This window comes from Periophthalmus magnuspinnatus, chromosome 10, assembly GCF_009829125.3.
Source record: "Periophthalmus magnuspinnatus isolate fPerMag1 chromosome 10, fPerMag1.2.pri, whole genome shotgun sequence".
Lineage (NCBI taxonomy): Eukaryota > Metazoa > Chordata > Actinopteri > Gobiiformes > Gobiidae > Periophthalmus > Periophthalmus magnuspinnatus.
This window is the reverse complement of record NC_047135.1, coordinates 35,946,292-35,965,037: the sequence shown is the minus strand read 5'-3', so window position 1 is coordinate 35,965,037 and position 18,746 is coordinate 35,946,292. Positions and strand designations below refer to the sequence as shown.

Genomic DNA, 18,746 nt, shown 5'->3' with positions numbered 1-18,746 from the left:
GGACGACACTTTAACGAGTCACACCAGCGTCTCCTCTGCGTCTCCACTGCGCTCCCCGTGCGTCACAGCCTCGTCCTCGGACACTGAGAATAACAATACGTGTGTCTGGAACTTGAATGGCAGTTATGTTAAAGCCAAGGCCCCAGCAGACAGTGCGCAAAGTGAACGCGCGTCACCAGACAGTGTGGACGCAACTACGGTCCGAGTCCTAAACATCCCCGGACCTCAGGCCAAAAGGGCGGGGAAAACTGGACCTGTGTTTGCTGTGGTCGCTGTGAAGTTTCCCCCGAGGACTTCCCCGGGGTCCAAGGATGAGCTGCATCTGAAAACAACAGAGGAGGAACAACTGGTCACCAAGGTGTCTCCAAAAAAAGTCCCCCCCTCTGTGTCTCCAGCCCCGGAAAGTGAAGAGGCTTTGGGGCGTTTGGACAGACAGGCCCATGATGCAGTGCAGCCCACAGCAGTCCCCCCAGTGAGGCCCCCTCAAAGCAAGAATTCAAAACAAGGAGGAGAGACAAAGTACTCAGAATCTGTGCCCCTGGACCCTTTAACCCATGAGTGGATGGTCACGTGCGCTGCTGGACTGTGGAGCCAAATTTACGCTTTGTTGCTTCAAGACATTCACTTGATACAAAGACAAGACTTTATATCAGGCTTCACTGTGCTGCACTGGGCTGCCAAGGACGGCAACTGTGACACAATGAGGAAAATCATGGATATTGCCAGAAAAAGACGCGCTTTTATAAACATAAACGTCAAAGCGCACGGAGGTTACACACCTCTGCACATCGCAGCCATCCACGGACACACCAGAGTCCTGATTCTGCTGGTGCAGGGCTACGGGGCCAATGTGAACCTACGAGATAATGATGGAAGGAAAGCTGCTCACTATCTGAGCAGTAATGTGCTGGCAGAGGTCAAGGGTCTGCTGGGGACAGAGGCACATGGCAAATATGGAGAGAAGAAAGAACAAGAATATAAAGAGCAGTGCAGGAACATGAGCTCTGTGAGCAAACGCTTCCATCCACACAAAGGGAAAAAACAGAGAAAGTCTGTGCAGGACTGGTGAGATGTTTAGGATGTTCAGTAAATATGTGAACACGTGTAATCCCCTCTTTAATTTATTGGGTTTTAAATTAATATAATGATGGTTTAGTAACAGTTTAATAGCACAGAAATTAAACCTGGAGTTTCTATTTGCATTTGTTTGTGTTCATGTTTTCCCAAAATAAAGCACTGACTGTCTGAAGAAATGAAACCTAAAACTCTCTCTGTGCTCATGACACTCTGTGTTGGCCCCCGCGGCTCCGGCCCCCGCGGCTCCGGCCCCCGCGGCTCCGGCCCCCGCGGCTCCGGCCCCCGCGGCTCCGGCTCCCGCGGCTCCGGCTCCTGCGGCTCTTTCAGAATAAAAGCGCGCGCTGCGTCTGTGGAGGAGCCTCCAGTGAAATGTCCCAGACTAAAAGCAGCTCCTGGGACATTGTAAATGAGCTGCACAGAACAGATTTCTCATTAGCAGATATAGTTTTTACTTTAATTAAAATGTTTTAAACGGGTTGGTTCTTCTGAAATGTAGTGATCTGATTGGATAAATCCCTGAAGACACTTCCGGATGTTTTCAGATGAGTCTTGTCTCAGCTGAAGCTACAAACGTCCCACGTGTTTGATGAAGTATTTGTATGTTTACATTTGTAACACATCACACTCACTCCAGGTCCTTCAGGTCCTTCAGATCCCTCAGGTCCTTCACCTGGACAAAGACGCGTCACCTGTGATTGGCCACACCTGTGTGAGCGGAAGCACGTGCTGATGTGTTGAGTGTGACTCTTGAGGATGGAAAAGGCCCTCTGCACGCCCCGTGTGTTTGTCGTGCTTCTCTTTGTGCTGCTCATCACCTGGACGAGCCCCGCGGCCGTGGGACCCCCCCGAGCTGCTGCTAATGCGGTGCTCTACAACCTGAGCCACTTCACTGAGCACTCGTACGCAAACATCTTCTCTCCTCTGATCAAAGCTCTGTCTCAGCACGGAGGCTCGAGGTGGAGCCCAGATCTGAGGAAGAGGAACAAGCCCGAGCACAAATACATCAAATATCTGACAGAGGTTTACAAAAGGTCCTCCAGGGAGCAGAGTGCGCAGAGAGATGGCGCATACAACACTGTGCGCCTGATCAAGCCCCAGGACGAGTGTCCTGCTCAGACACATGAAGGTGAGGACACGGGAACTCTTCCAGAAATGGCCTCATATATTTATGATTTAGAACGTTTTCTCTTTAAAATATAGCAGACAGAATGATATGTTTCAATCCCAGTTGTATTTTCTCCACTGTGGCTGTGTGAGTGTTGTGCTGTTTTTAATGTGTTTGTGTGTTTGTGCGTTCAAAGGTTTTCTGCAGGATCTCTCTTATCGTCTTGATCAAGTGAGAGAAAAGGAACAGCTCCTAAAATCCACCCTGTTGTACAGTTTTGACCCTGGTCACGCGGCTCATGGCTCTGTGTGCCATGTTTATATCAAAGAGCTGAAGCCCTTCGCCCGCTGCCCACTGTGCCCCACACGCAGCGCCCTTCACTCTGTGAACGTCACTGGAGACAGCGGGGTGACCTGGGTGGAGATCAGTGTTACTCCTTTTCTTCTGCCCTTCCTGAAGTTTCAGAAGAACAGTTTACACCTGCTCATCAACGTGACCTGTGCAGAGGGGGCAGACGCTGACAGCCACACGCTGGAGTCGGCGCTCCGGTCTCCTCCTCTGCTGCTTTATCTGAGTGACACCACTAAACTAGTTCACCAAAGGTTCAGCACAGATAAAGCTGAACAAAAGACATCTGCTGTGGAAAACAAACTTCATAAAGAAATCCTCAAAACCAAACACAGGCTGCTGCACAGACGGAGGTGGAAGAGGAGCTCTTCCAAAAACAAACGAGACAAGAGTCTAAAGTCTCAGTTACCAGAGCTGCTGCCGAGCTCTGAATTTCCGACCAGTGACTGTGCGCTGTATGATTTCAGGGTGCGATTCAGCCAACTCAAACTGGACCACTGGATAGTTTTTCCACCTAAGTATAACCCCAGGTACTGCAGGGGCATCTGCCCGAGGACTGTTGGGTTTTTCTATGGGTCACCTGTTCACACCATGGTACAAAACATCATCTACGAGAGGCTGGACTCCTCTGTGCCCCGCCCCTCCTGTGTGCCGTCGCACTACAGCCCTCTCAGTGTGATGATCTTTGAGGAGGACGGCTCTTATGTCTACAAAGAGTTTGAGGACATGGTGGCGACCCGCTGCACATGTCGATGACTGACCTACAATAATGAGCCTATGTTTTGACACATAAACCGTCTCAAACCAGCACACATCTTCACTTCTTCTGACGAGGTTCAGTATTTCATGATCATGACAAATCATTTAGCATAAAGAGCTGCATCTGGAACAGTTGTGCTAACTTATACAAAAGTATTTTATCCGACTGAAAAACATGTAGGACTTATTTCTTTAGTTTGAATTATGAGAGTGCAGATTGCAAATGCATCTGTCTGTGCAGGAAAGTCTGCAACATTTGAAAGATATGTGAGGTATAATTTGATTATTTTAAGTTATTTTTTGTTAACTTATTTTGTGGGGTGGTCATTATCTTCTAATTTAATACAGAATTCTATTTTTAAGTTGCCCTGTTCTGGAAACATGAAAAAGTCACAAACTTGTCTTAAATCTTTTACACACCATTTTGTTCCTGGAGGTGACACAGCTGCAGAATGTCTGCCTGTTTTCATAATGTCCTGGATGAAAGTTGTCAAGGTTTTGTGTGTATTTATTCTGGTCACTACGTGACTGTGTACATATGTATCGACTAAAACCCATTTTGTAATCTTTGAATGTGACTAAATGCTGCCTTATCTGTTTATGCAAAATTAAGGAATTCACTGTGTCAGTGCTCAGGAACTGTGTAAAGTCCAATGTAGACATATCTACAAGCTGTAAAATAAAAAGTAGCATGCAAATGATTTGTGTGTTTGTTCTGCATAAAAGCATTTCAGTGAATTTACATCAATTTACATGTAAATAAATCATAATATTGATTACTTACACAATAATACACAGTAAAACGATGCAAACATAGTTTATTAAGCACAGGTGCAGTTCCAGTCGCTGCCTCCTCCAGACCGACAGGGGGCGACACTCCCCCAGGCCGCAGTGAAAAGGACACGGGCACATCCACAAACACCGCGGCACGGTAAGGCTCAATGTCACCGCTCTGAGGGCACTTTTCTCTTCAATCTGCCTCCTCTCCTGTTTATGACATGTTTCTATGTTGTTCTGGACATAAACCTCGTGTCCTGTGGCCGTTAAAAGTCCAGACGTGTGACTTTAGGCGCAGTATTGAGGGTTTGTTTGGTGTTTCGCAGCGGCTAACAGTTAGCTGCTAATGTTAGCATGTCCTGAACATTGGTCATCTTTATCTTTACAAGATGCCTCCCGGTTAAAACATTTTTTCCTGATATATGAAAAGTAACTGATATAATGGACATGGTCCACGTCACTGTTGTCTCTGTGATGGTTTGACCTTTGACAGATTCACTGTTGAATTGTTATGATGTGATTTCTGTCTCATTTGCTTTCAGATTTCCTTTTGGCAAATATGGGACGCCACTTTGGAGATTTGGCAAAGATCAGACATGTGATCACCTACACCATATCCCCCTTTGAGCAGAAGGCTTTCCCCAACTACTTTTCCAAAGGAATCCCCAATGTCTGGAGGAGGGTCACGTCGTCCTTTTTCAAAGTTGCCCCCCGTAAGTTTGTAAATAAATCTTTTTACTCTCTTAGTTTCATTTTGGATAAAGATGAAGTGTGAATGTGTGCCATTCTGTTCTTTTACAGCCATGATCTTGTGCTACACCTGCTACACATGGGGCAACACAGTCCATGAACAAGGCAAGAGGAAGAATCTCGCCGACTATGAAAAAGATGAATAAGTCCAGTCCCTGTTAAATCCTCTTCTGTATGTGTCAGTAATAAAGATTATTATTTATATGTGATGGACTACTTGTTGTTCACTTGACAGATTTATCCATTTATACTTGTTGAAAAATAGGCTCCATCTTATTAGTTATAAAATAATATATGTCTAAACATGCACATCTTTTAAGACAATAACCCAGTTTCAACAATAGTTTTTATAACATTTTTAACAAAACTTCTACCTCCAATAGTCATTTCAATAGTTTTAACGTTTAAAGTAGTAATGTTAATGGAAAATCGGGCACAGAATCTTCCACACAGTAAATGTCCAGAGTTTCCAGACTGAGTCTGGGATGGATTCAGTCATTTAATGTAAAAGGTTTTTGGGCTCAGTGCAGTGATACTGGCCCCAGTATTTCCACAGTACTGCGTGTGCAGTGGAATATTTCCACAGTACTGCGTGTGCAGTGGAGTATTTCCACAGTACTGCGTGTACATTGGAGTATTTCCACAGTACTGCGTGTACAGTGGAGTATTTCCACAATACTGCGTGTACAGTGGAGTATTTCCACAGTACTGCGTGTACAGTGGAGTACTTCCACAGTACTGCGTGTGCAGTGCAGTACTTCCACAGTACTGCGTGTACAGTGCAGTACTTCCACAGTACTGCGTGTACAGTGCAGTACTTCCACAGTACTGCGTGTACAGTGCAGTATTTCCACAGTACTGCGTGTACAGTGGAGTATTTCCACAATACTGCGTGTACAGTGGAGTATTTCCACAGTACTGCGTGTGCAGTGCAGTACTTCCACAGTACTGCGTGTACAGTGGAGTACTTCCACAGTACTGCGTGTGCAGTGCAGTACTTCCACAGTACTGCGTGTACAGTGCAGTACTTCCACAGTACTGCGTGTACAGTGCAGTACTTCCACAGTACTGCGTGTACAGGAGCTGCTGTTACAGGTCCCGGCCTGTAGGGGGCGCCCGCAGGCGGAGAAGGTTCCTGAACCGGCCCCGGAGTGACGGCGCACCGCATGTTCTCCACCGCAGCTCCATGGAACAACTGTCATCCGCGGAGTAAAACACACACAAACCGCCCGTACTGCTGCCACATTTAGCACTTGTTTTTGTCCGGATCTTCCTCGTTTAGCTCGCTCTGCTGCGTTAGCTAGCATGTCTGTGGTGGGCTTTGACGTTGGGTTTATGAGCTGCTATGTAGCGGTAGCACGAGCCGGAGGAATAGAGACTGTCGCCAACGAATACAGCGACAGATCTACACCGTAAGTACAAACACAGCACACTGGGACAATCTGAGCTTAAACACTGAGTTTGTGTAGTTGGAAGCAACGACATTTAGACTTTTTGTTTACAATTGGTGAAGTCCTAGAAGCTAAATGCTATGTGGCTAGTTAGCATGCTAACAGATGTGCATCAGGAAGCGGCATGTGATAAAAGAGTGCTACAAGCTAATCACAGCGAATACACACTGAGGAAACGTGTCAAATCAAGTTAGTCCAGTCTTATCTGTTAATGTGAGGGCTTCTTTATGTAAATGGAACTTTAAACTTATAGTTAACCGTTAAACGTTTGACAACGACTAAAAGTGGCTCCTGATGAGGCCGAGTGTCTTCATTCATTTTATAAAGATCTCTTTATCCACATCCGATGATAATCTGTAACTGTCCACGTGTCTTATTACTACAAAAATATAAGTATAACTGAGACTGAGCCAAACAGAGCTCCTCACAGAGGCTCCAAACATTCAGACACCGTTTACACTGCGACACAGTGTCACTATGGAGATAAAACCAAGTCCCCCTCAGGTCACTGCCTTTAATGGTTTACAACTGGAACAATATTACACTTGCACTAAAGTAAATGAATTATACCTGCTTTATTGGCTGAAATTGTGAAGCTGGTCGTGAAATACCATATTTGTAAAGATAAGAAACCTGAACATGTTTCACATTAATGTTCTTTCAGAGCATGTGTGTCATTTGGACCACGCAACCGCTCCATTGGTGCTGCTGCAAAAAGTCAGGTGTGTATTTCTAAATACTCCTAAATCGTGTTTTTATAACTGACCTAAGCCATAAGTCTTTGTCCTTCTGCTTTGACAGGTTGTCACAAACTGCAAAAACACTGTCCAGGGATTCAAGAAGTTCCATGGAAGGGCATTTTCAGATCCATTTGTGCAGCGCCTCAAATCCAGCCTTGTTTATGACATTACACAAATGCCCACAGGAACAACTGGTATCAAGGTAGAATAAAACTGAGTTGATCAAATGTGTACAACCCAGATGGTAATAATGATGTAATCATTGTTCTCTCTGAAGGTGACGTACATGGAGGAGGAGAAGATTTTCAGCATTGAGCAAGTGACAGCCATGCTGTTGACCAAGCTGAAAGAGACGGCAGAAAGTGCTCTGAAGAAGCCTGTGGCTGACTGTGTTGTTTCTGTAAGACTCAAAAAACACATCAGTTCTGTTAGTGCAGCTTCATAGTCCAGATGTTATTCTGTCTAATGTATTTGTTGTGTTTTTCACCAGGTTCCCTGCTATTACACTGATGCTGAGAGGAGATCTGTTGTAGACGCAGCTCAGATTGCTGGACTCAACTGCCTGCGACTTATGAATGAGACAACAGCAGGTATTTTCCAAATTATTTGTTGTTTTTTAAATTCATCTTAAACATTTTTGTTTGTAAAATTACAATGGCAATTTATTACAGTTGCTTTGGCGTATGGCATCTATAAGCAGGATCTCCCTGCTCCTGAAGAAAAACCCAGGAATGTGGTGTTTGTAGACTTGGGTCATTCAGGATTCCAAACCTCTATATGCTCTTTTAATAAGGGCAAACTGAAGGTCGGTAGTTTTAATAAATGTAAACAAGAGAATGTCCTTTAGTCTCTATTCAATGTTATTTATTCGTATTGTTTTGTTTTTCAGGTTCTTGCTACAGCATGTGACCCAGAACTTGGAGGTAAAGACTTTGATGAGGTACTGGTCCAACACTTCTGTGAGGAATTTGGCAAAAAGTACAAGCTTGATGTAAAGTCCAAGCCCAGGGCTCTGGTTCGGCTGTACCAGGAATGTGAAAAACTCAAGAAGTTGATGAGCGCTAACTCTTCAGATCTTCCCCTCAACATTGAATGCTTCATGAACGATATTGATGTAACTGGGAAAATGAACAGGTAAATAGTGTTTTAAAATGTATAGCGTTTATCTCAGTCAATCTCTCTAAACGATGATGTTTTCCTTTTGCTAAAGAGGACATTTTGAGGAGATGTGTGCTGACATTCTTGCGAGAGTTGAGCCTCCACTGCACAGTTTGTTGGAACAAGCGAGTGAGTAATGCTTTGGCTATGTGACTGTTTCATGTAGGGCTTTTTCAGTTAACGTTACAAATTATTATTTTTTTCTCCAAGAGCTAAAGAGGGACGACATCTATGCAGTAGAGATAGTGGGAGGGGCTTCAAGGATCCCGGCTGTTAAGGAAAGAATCAGCAAATTCTTTGGAAAGGAACTGAGCACCACACTAAATGCTGACGAAGCTGTGGCCAGAGGATGTGCCCTGCAGGTATCACATGTTCTGTTTGTAAACCTGAAATTTGGAACTCTTTGTATATTTCAATTTAAGTTAATACAATTTACAACAAGTCAAATATATTTTCTTTTTCTTGCAGTGCGCAATTCTGTCTCCTGCTTTCAAAGTCCGTGAATTCTCAATCACAGATGTGGTTCCCTACCCAATCTCTCTAAAGTGGCATTCAGCTGCAGAGGAAGGAGTGAGGTAAAGAATAATCAACTCTCTATATTTATCTGTAAGTCTCTATATTTTAGATTTAACAATAATTATTTTTGTTCTAGTGATTGTGAGGTGTTTCCCAAAAACCATGCAGCACCCTTCTCAAAAGTTTTGACTTTCTACCGGAGAGAGCCGTTCTCTTTAGAGGCCTATTATAATTGCCATAATGAGTTGCCGTATCCTGATCCCACTATTGGTAAGGCAAATTGTGTCTAAAATAATCTTTCTTATGCTTTCGTATTGTATTTAATTTTTTCATTTATTTGTCTAGGTCAATTTATGATCCAGAAAGTTGTCCCACAGGCGTCTGGAGAGAGCTCTAAGGTTAAAGTTAAAGTGCGTGTGAACATTCATGGAATATTCAGCGTCTCCAGTGCCTCCCTGGTCGAAGTACAGAAGTGCGATGAGACGGAGGAGCCCATGGAAACAGACCAGACCCAAGACAAGGATGCAGAGGTGAGGCATTAAAATACACTTGAAAAATAATCTGTTACTTTTGCTTGAATGTGAGTGTCTTTGTCAACAGAATAAAATGCAAACTGACCAAGAAGAGCACCAAGGTCAAGGGGAAAGTCCTAAAGAGCCAGAAGACAAAACATCTCAGGAGACTGAAGAAATGGAGGCAAGAATCTGAATCTGCTGATTTCTAATGGGAGTCAGAGAGCCAATAATAAATGTGTCGTGTTTTTTTTGTTTGTTTAGACCACCACGCAAGAGAACAAGGGTGAAAAGAAGTCTGACAATCCTCCACAAGCTAAAAAGGCTAAAGTAAAAACAAAAGTGCTGGAGCTTCCAATTGAAAACAGCCCACAGTGGCAGCTGGCGGTCGACATGTTGAATCTTTTTGTAGAAAACGAGGTAACTACATTCACTCAGTGTGTGTATCCGGCCTGACCGTCAGTACACAGTTGTATACAGTGGTTACAGCTGCTGTTGTGACTCCTCCTTAGGGTAAGATGATCATGCAGGACAAGCTGGAGAAGGAGAGGAACGACGCCAAGAATAATGTGGAAGAGTACGTTTATGACATGAGGGACAAACTGCATGGGATGTATGAGAAGTTTGTCAGCGAGTCTGTGAGTCAATACGTCGACTAACAAAAAGCATGAATCGCATTTAACGAGTGTTTGGACGTGTTTGGCTTCACGGTCGCTTTGTGTTTAGGACCGAGATGCGTTGTCTCTAAAGCTGGAGGATACTGAGAACTGGCTGTATGAAGAAGGCGAGGACCAACCCAAACAAGTGTACATCGACAAACTGGCTGAGTTAAAGGTAATGAAATAGGGGAATAAAAAACTAATAAGGACTTTCTTAATACTAACTTTTTTTGTTTTACAGAAACTTGGTCTGCCTATCCAAGAAAGGTATTTAGAGGCAGAAGAGAGGCCGAAAGCATTTGAAGAGTTGGGAAAACAAATTCAGCTGTATATGAAATTTGTTGAGGCGTACAAGATGAAGGTACGAGCAAAACTATAGACGATTTGTCAAACTGTTTTGTTTGCCTTTTTAATAGAAATGTATATTTATATTTTTAAGGAGGAGCAATACGACCATTTGGAAGAGGCTGATGTATCTAAAGTAGATAAACTGACCAATGATGCGATGATCTGGATGAACAGTGCCATGAACCAACAAAGCAAACAGAGTCTGACAGCTGATCCCACAGTAAAAGTCAAGGACATTGCAGCAAAAACAAGGGTATGTTTTTATTCTGTTTTTATTACAAACTCAGGTTGTGTTTTATATAATTATGCCTTGGAGACCTGTAAACACCATACTGAGTTCAAACATTCAATATGACTGTTTTTATTTTACTTTCAGGAGCTCTTCTCTGCTTGTAATCCTATTGTGACCAAACCCAAGCCCAAAGTAGAGTTACCGAAGGAGGAGCCGCCTGCTGAACAGAACGGGCCTGTCAACGGGCAGGAGAAATCCCAAGACGACAAAGCAGCAGCTGATGCCGCCGGCAGCAACACATCGGCAGCTACAGAAAACAAACCTGAAATGGACCTGGACTGAAAACCATCAGATGTACATGTGCTGGTTGTGTGGTCACAGTGTAGTGGAGAGAAAGTACAGGGTTTCTGGACGTTCGCTCCACAGTTAAATTACAGGCAGGATAACGAATACGCAGTTCCCACTGGTGTCTCTGACATAGCATGTCCCCTTCTCTGGATTACAATAAAAAAAACAGCTGCAATAAGCCTGTTTGACAATGAGCGCTGTACACAATGGTATTTATTTCTGTTCCTGTAGTCTGTGTGTTCTGGTCTGTGTCACAATATGGTTTTAATAAAAGTATTGAACAGCCGCTAATTACCATAAGCATAATATTATACAATGGGGTGTTCTAGATTTACTGCTGAGGAAAAAATGTACAGCCATTGGCAGAAATGTAATTTAATTTGAGCTGTAAAACCATTCGAAAATGTTCTTAATTTTTTTGTTTAACAAGCAACACTATTAAAGGTAACGCATAGGCCCAAGGTATGTGTGTGTGTCCATGTGTGATGACCTTAAGTGAGATGACCACAGCCTACACTGACCTCAACTTCATATAGGCTTCTTTTTATAACCTCATAAGTCCACATGTGTGATCCCCACATGTGCTGTGTCCACATGTGTCGTGTCCACATGTGTCATGTCCACAGTCTGTCTCTGTTCTGTATTTCTTAAGCTCACGCGCTCGCGCCACATTTGAAAATAAAAAGACTAAAGGTAGTTTAGTTTAGTTTAGTTTAGTTTAGTTTAACTTGTTAGTGTAAAAAGTAACACACACTGGACTGAATAATCTTGGCTCTCATAAACTCTTAAATGATATAATTATAATTATTGTTAATTTTCTTACACAAACTCAGACTCACGTGACGTCCAGAGCGTCACGGTCACGTGACCTTTGTTCTTTTTATTAAATCTCCAAAACCGAAGGTTTAACCGCAGTTTGAACTTTTTCTCTAAATTTTTCCTCCAGTCTTTCCTTAAGTTTAACTTTATTTGCAAGAGTCGACCCTCGTAAAAAGACGTCACTTTATGCGCTTGAATGAGTCTAAAGTCCTTTAGGAGTGTTTTAAGAGTGTTTCAGGAGTGTTTTAAGAGTGTTTCAGGAGTGTTTTAAGAGTGTTTCAGGAGTGTTTTTCATCTGAGTAACTTTAAGGATTTGCTGACGGAGGATCTTCGCTTTCGAAACATTTTTCTGCTGCACAAACGAACATGAAGCTGATGATCCTCAATGACTACGACCAGGCGAGTGAGTGGGCAGCAAAGTACATCAGGAACAAACTCCTGCAGTTCAACCCAGGACCAGGCAAATACTTCACTCTGGGGCTTCCCACAGGTAAGAATCATGTACAGTAGATCCATGTACAGTAGATCCATGTACAGTAGATAAATGTACAGTCTGTAGATCCATGTACAGTCTGCAGGGGGCCAGTGTGCTCTTGTGTCTGCAGGAATAAGGCTTTTTCGAGCTCCATTTGATGAAAGTTGATGGAGCCAGAACTTCACTGAAAGCAGATGATATATGTTTGTTTTTCTTTTGTGCTTCAAAAGGAAGCACTCCTCTGGGCTGTTATAAAAAGCTGATCGAGTACTACAAGAAAGGCCAGATCTCCTTCCAGTATGTGAAGACTTTTAACATGGACGAGTATGTTGGTAAGACCTCACCTCTGCAGCAATGAAAAAAAAAGACAACTGATATTATTATTAACGCCTCAAACGTGTTTAGGACTCCCCCGAGAGCACCCCGAGAGCTACCACTCCTTTATGTGGAACAACTTCTTCAAGCACATAGACATAAGAGCTGAAAACACCAACATCCTGGACGGTAACGCTGCTGACCTGCAGGCCGAGTGTGACGCATTTGAAGACAAGATAAAAGCAGCAGGAGGGATTCAGCTCTTTGTTGGAGGTCACGGTCATTTTCTATTAGCAAACAAGTAACAAAGGCAATATTTAATTAAAACTATAAAACTATCATCTGTTTTAGGAATTGGACCTGATGGACACATTGCTTTTAATGAACCTGGCTCCAGTCTGGTTTCTCGTACAAGGGTCAAGACTCTGGCACAAGACACGATCATCGCTAACGCCCGTTTCTTTGACGGTGACCTGTGTAAAGTGCCCACTATGGCTCTGACCGTGGGAGTGGGCACAGTGATGGACGCCAAAGAGGTGAGGGCATTTTCACACGATCTGTGCAGAACCTGTAACTACATATTTATTTAGACAAACCCTCACAAAGCACCAAATGTAAAACATGGGTCAAGTATGAACAGTGAGGTTCTAGGAAGTGAAACTTAGGCCTCATTGTGTAAAAAAGCCCAAAACAAAAAAAGGAAAAAGAAAACGTACAACTACATATACTGAAATGACCTCTGTCTGTTTTTGTGCCTCTGTTCAAGTATTTAGAGAAATCTTTCCTCACTAATGTTCCGTCTGGCAGGTGATGATCCTCATCACTGGAGCACACAAAGCGTTTGCTCTGTACAAAGCCATAGAGGAAGGAGTCAACCACATGTGGACAGTGTCGGCTTTTCAACAACATCCACAGACGCTGTTTGTTTGTGATGAAGACGCCACGTTAGAACTGCGGGTCAAGACTGTCAAATACTTTAAAGGTGATCACTTCCCTCATGTGATCACACTTAAACAACTTTTCTGCTTAACCTTTTTTATTTGTTTGTTTGTTTTTTGCAGGGATGATGCATGTGCACAACAAACTGGTGGAGGCACCTCCAGCTCCATGAGATCAGCCGCTCAGAAAACTCCACTGTACAAGTCACTAAGTCGTGAAAATGACTCCTTTTGTTTCAAACACTCTCATGTTTACATGTTTTTGTAATATTTCATTTTGATTAAAACATTTTCTGGATGTGGTGTTTATACTTTTAAAAATATGTATTGGTGTATGTAGTAATAATAATATTGATAATAATCATAATAATCATAATAATAATAATAATAGTGATGGGACTCTCAGCTCTTTTGTGGGATCTGAATCTCATCATCTTCGTTTCAAAGAGCCGACTCTTTGTATATTTCTTTATCTGACAGAAGCAAATGTGAGAGCTCAATTTATCTACAAATGAATCAGAGACATGACCCAGACTCAGATGAGTTTAAACTGGGTCAAACTGACAGTGAGTTTAATCTTTGGAATGATCCAGAATCTAAACTTTACACTACAATAATAATCATTTAAACACTATTAAGACTCAGACATGTTTGTGCTTTAATCTCCCCCTCGTGTCTCTGATTCAGTTCTTTTTAAAAAATGAGATCCGGTTCCAACCGGGCTGAGGCTCTGAGGCTCTGAGGTGCCCTGGTTCTGTGTGGCTCTGTGTACCTGCTCTGTGGCTCAGTGTGGCTCTGTGGCTCTGTGTGGCTCAGTGTGGCTCTGTGACTGTGTGGCTCTGTGAGGCTCTGCTCTGAAGTTCTGTGGCTCAGTGTGGCTCTGCGTGGCTCTGTGTGGCTCTGTGTGGCTCTGCGTGGCTCAGCTCTGAGGCTCTGTGGCTCTGTGGTTCTGCGTGGCTCTGCGTGGCTCAGTGTGGCTCAGTGTGGCTCAGTGTGGCTCTGCGTGGCTCTGCGTGGCTCTGCGTGCGTCACTGCGTCACTGCCCGGCCCCAGGCTCAGCGCAGTTTATCATCGGACAGAGAGACAGAGACAGAGGGACATAGGGACAAGAAAGAGGAGAGACAAACAGTCCTCTCTCACTATGGCAGAACAAAACAGCAGCGTGCGATATCACGAGGTAAGATCTGTGTTTATGGCGCTCAAACAGATAATGAAGCTAACAGAAGCTAATGAAGCTAACAGGAGCTAATGCAGCTAGCGTCGGCTAATGGAGCTAGCGTTAGCCGCCGTGCTATAGCAGCCAATAAAAACATCAAAAACACAAAAAGCAGCTCTGCAGCGCTTAATAAATGACAGTATTTAGTTAAAATGATGCTTTTCTTCCTGTGCTGACTCCGTGTCTCGTGTTATTGAGCCGCTGTGGCTCTGTGGCTCTGTGGCTCTGGCCTGCAGATGCACACGGATGTGTTTACTCTCATCTCTGCTCTGATTATGGCTCAGTCCTAATCCTTTTATCATTAACGTGTGACAAAGTCCACATTACACAATAAACACTCATTTTTACGAGTGTGTCAAAGGCGTTCACTGTTTTATCTGTGAAATCAGCAGGTCTAATGTCTCCTGCAGGCCTCCGTCCATCAACACGGTCCTCTGCATGCAACATATGAACTATGTGCATATACAACCTATATACAGCCTATATAAACTCTTATGTGCACATACAACCTATATAAACTCTTATGTGCATATACAGCCTATATAAACCCTCTGTGCACACATCACCTGTATAAACCTTGCTTATATAAATCTCAGTCTATGTGTTTGACTGTTTTCTTGTGTATTTGTTGTGTGTTTGTTGTGTGTTGTGTGTTAAGCTGGTGAATGAAGAGGAGCTGTCCCAGCAGACATCCTCCCAGGACTCACCTCCGCCCTACAGTAGCGTGACTGCAGCTAATGCAGGTCAGTGTCTGCCAAGAACAAGAAACTACACCTAATGTTACTGCAATTACTACATGTGGAATCAGTGTCTAGTGGACACAAAGTACTGTAGTAAAAATAGTACTAATGTGTGCACAGTGTGACATGTTTGTTTACAATATTGTATTGAATCTGCAAGGTCAAAGGTCGCTGTATAGGAATAGCAAATGCCTTGAGCTGTGTGTGCACGTTTGTGTATGTGTGTGTGCGTGCATGTGTGTGTGTGTGCGTGCATGTCATGGTCAGTCAGCGCATTAGCTCAGTGAAGTGTCTTCACAATGACCTGGATTTGACCATAAACAGTTTGTGCAGCAGTGACACAGGAGCTTTACTCTAAGCCATTTATTGGTGTCACTAGTGCTGCGCCTGACGACTCTGTCAAATGATCATTTCTATCGTTGCCTGGAGATTAAAAAAGGGGAAAAAGCTCAAATATGCCCAAAGGAGGCGTAAAGATTGTGAATATTTACAAATTCAGAGTAGTTTGAATTTCAAAACTCAACTTGCCTTTTGAGCTAAAACTTGTTTTGATGTAAATGGCGTGTTCCAGCGTGTCTCCAGAAAAATATTAAAAATACTGATACTCAGATTGATCATTGCAGCTTTAGTTTCCACGAGCAACAAAGAGTCTATATCTATATTACAGACATGTTCATGTTTCTTTTATAGTTTTTTTCCCCCCCAGATTCTAAATGCTTGCAGCTGTTTTGATGTTTATATTAGGGGCAGTTTCAGAGTGGCGCCCCCTGAAGAAGGACCCTGTATATTGTAATGATTTGTTTGTTTGTTTGTTTGTTTTTAGCTTTTTTTGAGTACAAGGAAGATGTGGAGAGTTTTCCTAAGCCTCCTTCCTACAGTGTTGCCACTTCTTTACCCTCCTATGATGAAGCCGAGAGAAGCAAAACTGAAGCCACTGTCCCTCTGGTCACAGGACGAGTCACAGGCAGAATCCCAGTATGTACTTTTAAAAATGTGTCAAACTTTAGGCAGATCATCATCATCTTTATCTTTGTGTGATTCCTCCTGTCTGATTTTCACAGGAACAAGACCTGGTCACCCGAGACGACTTTGAAGATGCAGATCAACTTCGAATAGGAAATGATGGAATATTTATGCTCACTTTCTTCAGTAAGAGAGAAGTGTATATGTGTGTGTGTGTATATACAGACATGTATACACACACATACATATGTATACGCACACATACACAACACACAGCAGAGCGTTGTAACCAAACAGCCCTCTCTTTGTTTGTACAGTGGCATTTCTCTTCAATTGGATCGGCTTCTTCTTGTCTTTCTGTTTGACCACGTCGGCCGCTGGCCGATATGGAGCCATCTCCGGCTTTGGTTTGTCTCTCATCAAATGGGTTCTTATTGTTCGGGTAAGAGCTGTCATTAATAATTTAAGGTTATATAAATAAAACATAAATGGAAGACACTATAAATATTTACCGTCTCTGCTTTTGACTTTGTAGTTTTCCACCTACTTCCCCGGTTACTTTGACGGGCAGTACTGGTTGTGGTGGGTCTTTCTGGCCCTGGGTAAGAGTGAAGATGTTTTTAATGAGTTCTTTATAAAAAAATATTTGCGTGTAATTGATTTATAATTTCTCCCCAGGCTTCATGCTGTTCATCAGAGGTTTTATCAACTACTCCAGAGTGCGTAAACTGGCAGACCCCACATACGCCTCTCTTCCCCGAACAAGAGTCCTCTTCATTTATTAGAGGTAATAATACACTGAGGCGCTACTTGTTCTTTGTACTTTCTACAGCCTCTTAAAACGCTGTGTCTGTTTCAGCTTTGACGAGCAAAAGAAGTGAATAAGCTCCAGAGCAACAAAAGTAAAGTGGAGATGGCACATTGTAGGTGAATAATTCTCTTAACACAATATTCAGGAATTCTGTATTTTATTTGTTTACTTAATGGAAAGTAGTGGTATGTAACTGTTCCTATGTGTAATCATTAGTGGCGAATGTTAAGTGCTAATTAGGTCTTTGTAATGTCTGAGTAATGCCTTAAATCTCTTGATGGTAGCGTACAAGCATGCATCTGTCCTTAAGAACAGGTTTACTCCATAGACTGTATATATCTCTATACAGTCTGTGGTTTATGCAGAATACTGAGGTCCACCAGTTTTACTACCACACGGTTTATTGTGAAAGAAACACCATATCTTCTGCAAACTACTGTAAATGAAAACTCACTGTTGGCTTTAAGTGGTGTTGCCCGTTTTGCAGCCAGTAGAGGGCAGTGTTGTCTGTCGTTAAAAAGGAGGTTCAGAGCCGTAAAGAAAACATACATTATGCTTGTCATTTTAAACTGTTTTATCAAATGCAGTGCACCAGGGAATATGTGTTAGATGTCTGGGTAAAACTATCCAATCAGATGATTTGACTTAAAGGTTGTAAAGGTGTTTGAATCTTCAGACACAAAAGCAGACGGGCATAAACGCCTTCACAGCCCTGAGCGTTTGACCAAAAGTGTAATGGTCCTTTCTATTCCCTGGTTTCACACAGACACTGATCACGTTTGTTGTAGAGGATAATATTACACTGAGCACAAAGCTTCAGGTGGATATTTTTACCGAATTCGTTCAGTTTTTAAAAGAAGTGAAATGTGTTTTAAGGCTACAGTTAAGATTATGATATATAAATATATATAAAAGCATATTAAGAATGTTAATGCAAATGCACTTTTAGAGACACTTTTCAGACGGAGGGTCGTCATGAGGCTCACCACAGGCATGTCACTGTAGTAATCATTCATGTGAAGATGTGGGTTTGGACGTGTATGCTTTAATCTTACGGCATTTTCATGGTAAACCTTTGACAAAAAGCTTATTTCTATGATGAGCTGCATCCATCGGGTTTTGCTGTTATGAAACTGTACAGAAACAAGTGTTAAATAAATGTCACATTTCAACTGTTTGTCTCAAACCTTTTCTGCCATTTGGACAAGAATTATAATATAAAAATAAAGTCTTAGGTTTGTTTTCATAAGTGAAGAAACCTGTCCCGACCTGAGTTTCCACATTAATGCTTCTGTCCAACTTGATCATGTTCATCCAGGAATGTCTTGGGTTAATCTGTAAACCAGGAGCCTCTGTCCCTCAGTCGTCTGATCCACAGTAAAAGATCAATTCTGTAACTGGACTAAATGTTTGTTTGTTTTTTGTCCAGTTACAGACGTCTGTGTCCCTCAGTCGACCAGGTCTGATCCATAGAAAACGACGAAGTTTAACTCTGTCACTGCACAAATGAAGGAGTGAAGACGTTTATTTGCTTCTTCAAACTTGGAGATTTGCCCAGTTGACAGATTTAAACTTTGTCTTTTTTATGTCCATTTACAGAATTGAATTTTTCGTTTACTCTAAAGCCGAACGCTCCTGTACCTCAGAATCTGAGGGAACACGTCCAGTCAGAAAACTTCACCCTAAAAC

General features: G+C 42.7%; 5 protein-coding genes across 5 annotated transcripts; all 5 read left to right on the top strand.

Moving 5' to 3' along the window:
- Positions 1-1,595: 1,595 nt before the first annotated feature.
- gdf9 (growth differentiation factor 9) lies at positions 1,596-3,989 on the top strand. The gene is made up of 2 exons (XM_033973528.2): positions 1,596-2,203; positions 2,379-3,989. Exons 1-2 carry the CDS (start codon positions 1,831-1,833, stop codon positions 3,284-3,286), a joined length of 1,281 nt encoding a protein of 426 aa, XP_033829419.1. The 5' UTR covers positions 1,596-1,830; the 3' UTR covers positions 3,287-3,989.
- A 177-nt stretch (positions 3,990-4,166) lies between these two features.
- Positions 4,167-5,020, top strand: LOC117377193 (cytochrome b-c1 complex subunit 8). The gene is made up of 3 exons (XM_033973553.2): positions 4,167-4,220; positions 4,609-4,779; positions 4,868-5,020. Exons 2-3 carry the CDS (start codon positions 4,626-4,628, stop codon positions 4,960-4,962), a joined length of 249 nt encoding a protein of 82 aa, XP_033829444.1. The 5' UTR covers positions 4,167-4,220; positions 4,609-4,625; the 3' UTR covers positions 4,963-5,020.
- A 906-nt stretch (positions 5,021-5,926) lies between these two features.
- hspa4b (heat shock protein 4b) lies at positions 5,927-11,213 on the top strand. The gene is made up of 19 exons (XM_033973512.2): positions 5,927-6,228; positions 6,932-6,989; positions 7,069-7,209; positions 7,285-7,407; positions 7,498-7,597; positions 7,679-7,812; positions 7,897-8,141; positions 8,218-8,294; positions 8,376-8,527; positions 8,634-8,740; positions 8,818-8,951; positions 9,027-9,211; positions 9,282-9,377; positions 9,458-9,613; positions 9,706-9,831; positions 9,920-10,027; positions 10,094-10,213; positions 10,292-10,453; positions 10,577-11,213. The coding sequence occupies exons 1-19, from the start codon at positions 6,122-6,124 to the stop codon at positions 10,772-10,774; spliced, it is 2,529 nt and encodes an 842-aa protein (XP_033829403.1). The 5' UTR covers positions 5,927-6,121; the 3' UTR covers positions 10,775-11,213.
- Positions 11,214-11,691: 478 nt separating this feature from the next.
- Positions 11,692-13,624, top strand: gnpda1 (glucosamine-6-phosphate deaminase 1). The gene is made up of 6 exons (XM_033973539.2): positions 11,692-12,089; positions 12,305-12,406; positions 12,480-12,662; positions 12,741-12,925; positions 13,197-13,371; positions 13,451-13,624. The coding sequence occupies exons 1-6, from the start codon at positions 11,966-11,968 to the stop codon at positions 13,498-13,500; spliced, it is 819 nt and encodes a 272-aa protein (XP_033829430.1). The 5' UTR covers positions 11,692-11,965; the 3' UTR covers positions 13,501-13,624.
- A 517-nt stretch (positions 13,625-14,141) lies between these two features.
- Positions 14,142-18,229, top strand: ndfip1 (Nedd4 family interacting protein 1). Its single transcript, XM_033973546.2, has 8 exons — positions 14,142-14,504; positions 15,202-15,286; positions 16,107-16,258; positions 16,345-16,432; positions 16,564-16,688; positions 16,782-16,848; positions 16,925-17,033; positions 17,106-18,229. Exons 1-7 carry the CDS (start codon positions 14,469-14,471, stop codon positions 17,029-17,031), a joined length of 660 nt encoding a protein of 219 aa, XP_033829437.1. The 5' UTR covers positions 14,142-14,468; the 3' UTR covers positions 17,032-17,033; positions 17,106-18,229.
- The last annotated feature ends 517 nt before the right edge of the window (positions 18,230-18,746 follow it).

Excerpts from the sequence above, each read along its gene's own strand:
- gnpda1 (XM_033973539.2), top strand. The coding sequence starts at position 11,966 with ATGAAGCTGATGATCCTCAATGACTACGACCAGGCGAGTGAGTGGGCA. Across the intron at positions 12,407-12,479 it reads TAACATGGACGAGTATGTTG|GACTCCCCCGAGAGCACCCC; the intron begins GTAAGACCTCAC and ends AAACGTGTTTAG. Across the intron at positions 13,372-13,450 it reads GACTGTCAAATACTTTAAAG|GGATGATGCATGTGCACAAC; the intron begins GTGATCACTTCC and ends TGTTTTTTGCAG.
- ndfip1 (XM_033973546.2), top strand. The coding sequence starts at position 14,469 with ATGGCAGAACAAAACAGCAGCGTGCGATATCACGAG. Across the intron at positions 16,259-16,344 it reads GAGTCACAGGCAGAATCCCA|GAACAAGACCTGGTCACCCG; the intron begins GTATGTACTTTT and ends TGATTTTCACAG. Across the intron at positions 16,433-16,563 it reads ATTTATGCTCACTTTCTTCA|TGGCATTTCTCTTCAATTGG; the intron begins GTAAGAGAGAAG and ends TTGTTTGTACAG.
- gdf9 (XM_033973528.2), top strand. The coding sequence starts at position 1,831 with ATGGAAAAGGCCCTCTGCACGCCCCGTGTGTTTGTCGTGCTTCTCTTT. Across the intron at positions 2,204-2,378 it reads TCCTGCTCAGACACATGAAG|GTTTTCTGCAGGATCTCTCT; the intron begins GTGAGGACACGG and ends GTGCGTTCAAAG.
- LOC117377193 (XM_033973553.2), top strand. The coding sequence starts at position 4,626 with ATGGGACGCCACTTTGGAGATTTGGCAAAGATCAGACATGTGATCACC. Across the intron at positions 4,780-4,867 it reads CTTTTTCAAAGTTGCCCCCC|CCATGATCTTGTGCTACACC; the intron begins GTAAGTTTGTAA and ends GTTCTTTTACAG.
- hspa4b (XM_033973512.2), top strand. The coding sequence starts at position 6,122 with ATGTCTGTGGTGGGCTTTGACGTTGGGTTTATGAGCTGCTATGTAGCG. Across the intron at positions 7,598-7,678 it reads TATGAATGAGACAACAGCAG|TTGCTTTGGCGTATGGCATC; the intron begins GTATTTTCCAAA and ends AATTTATTACAG. Across the intron at positions 10,214-10,291 it reads TTGAGGCGTACAAGATGAAG|GAGGAGCAATACGACCATTT; the intron begins GTACGAGCAAAA and ends TATATTTTTAAG.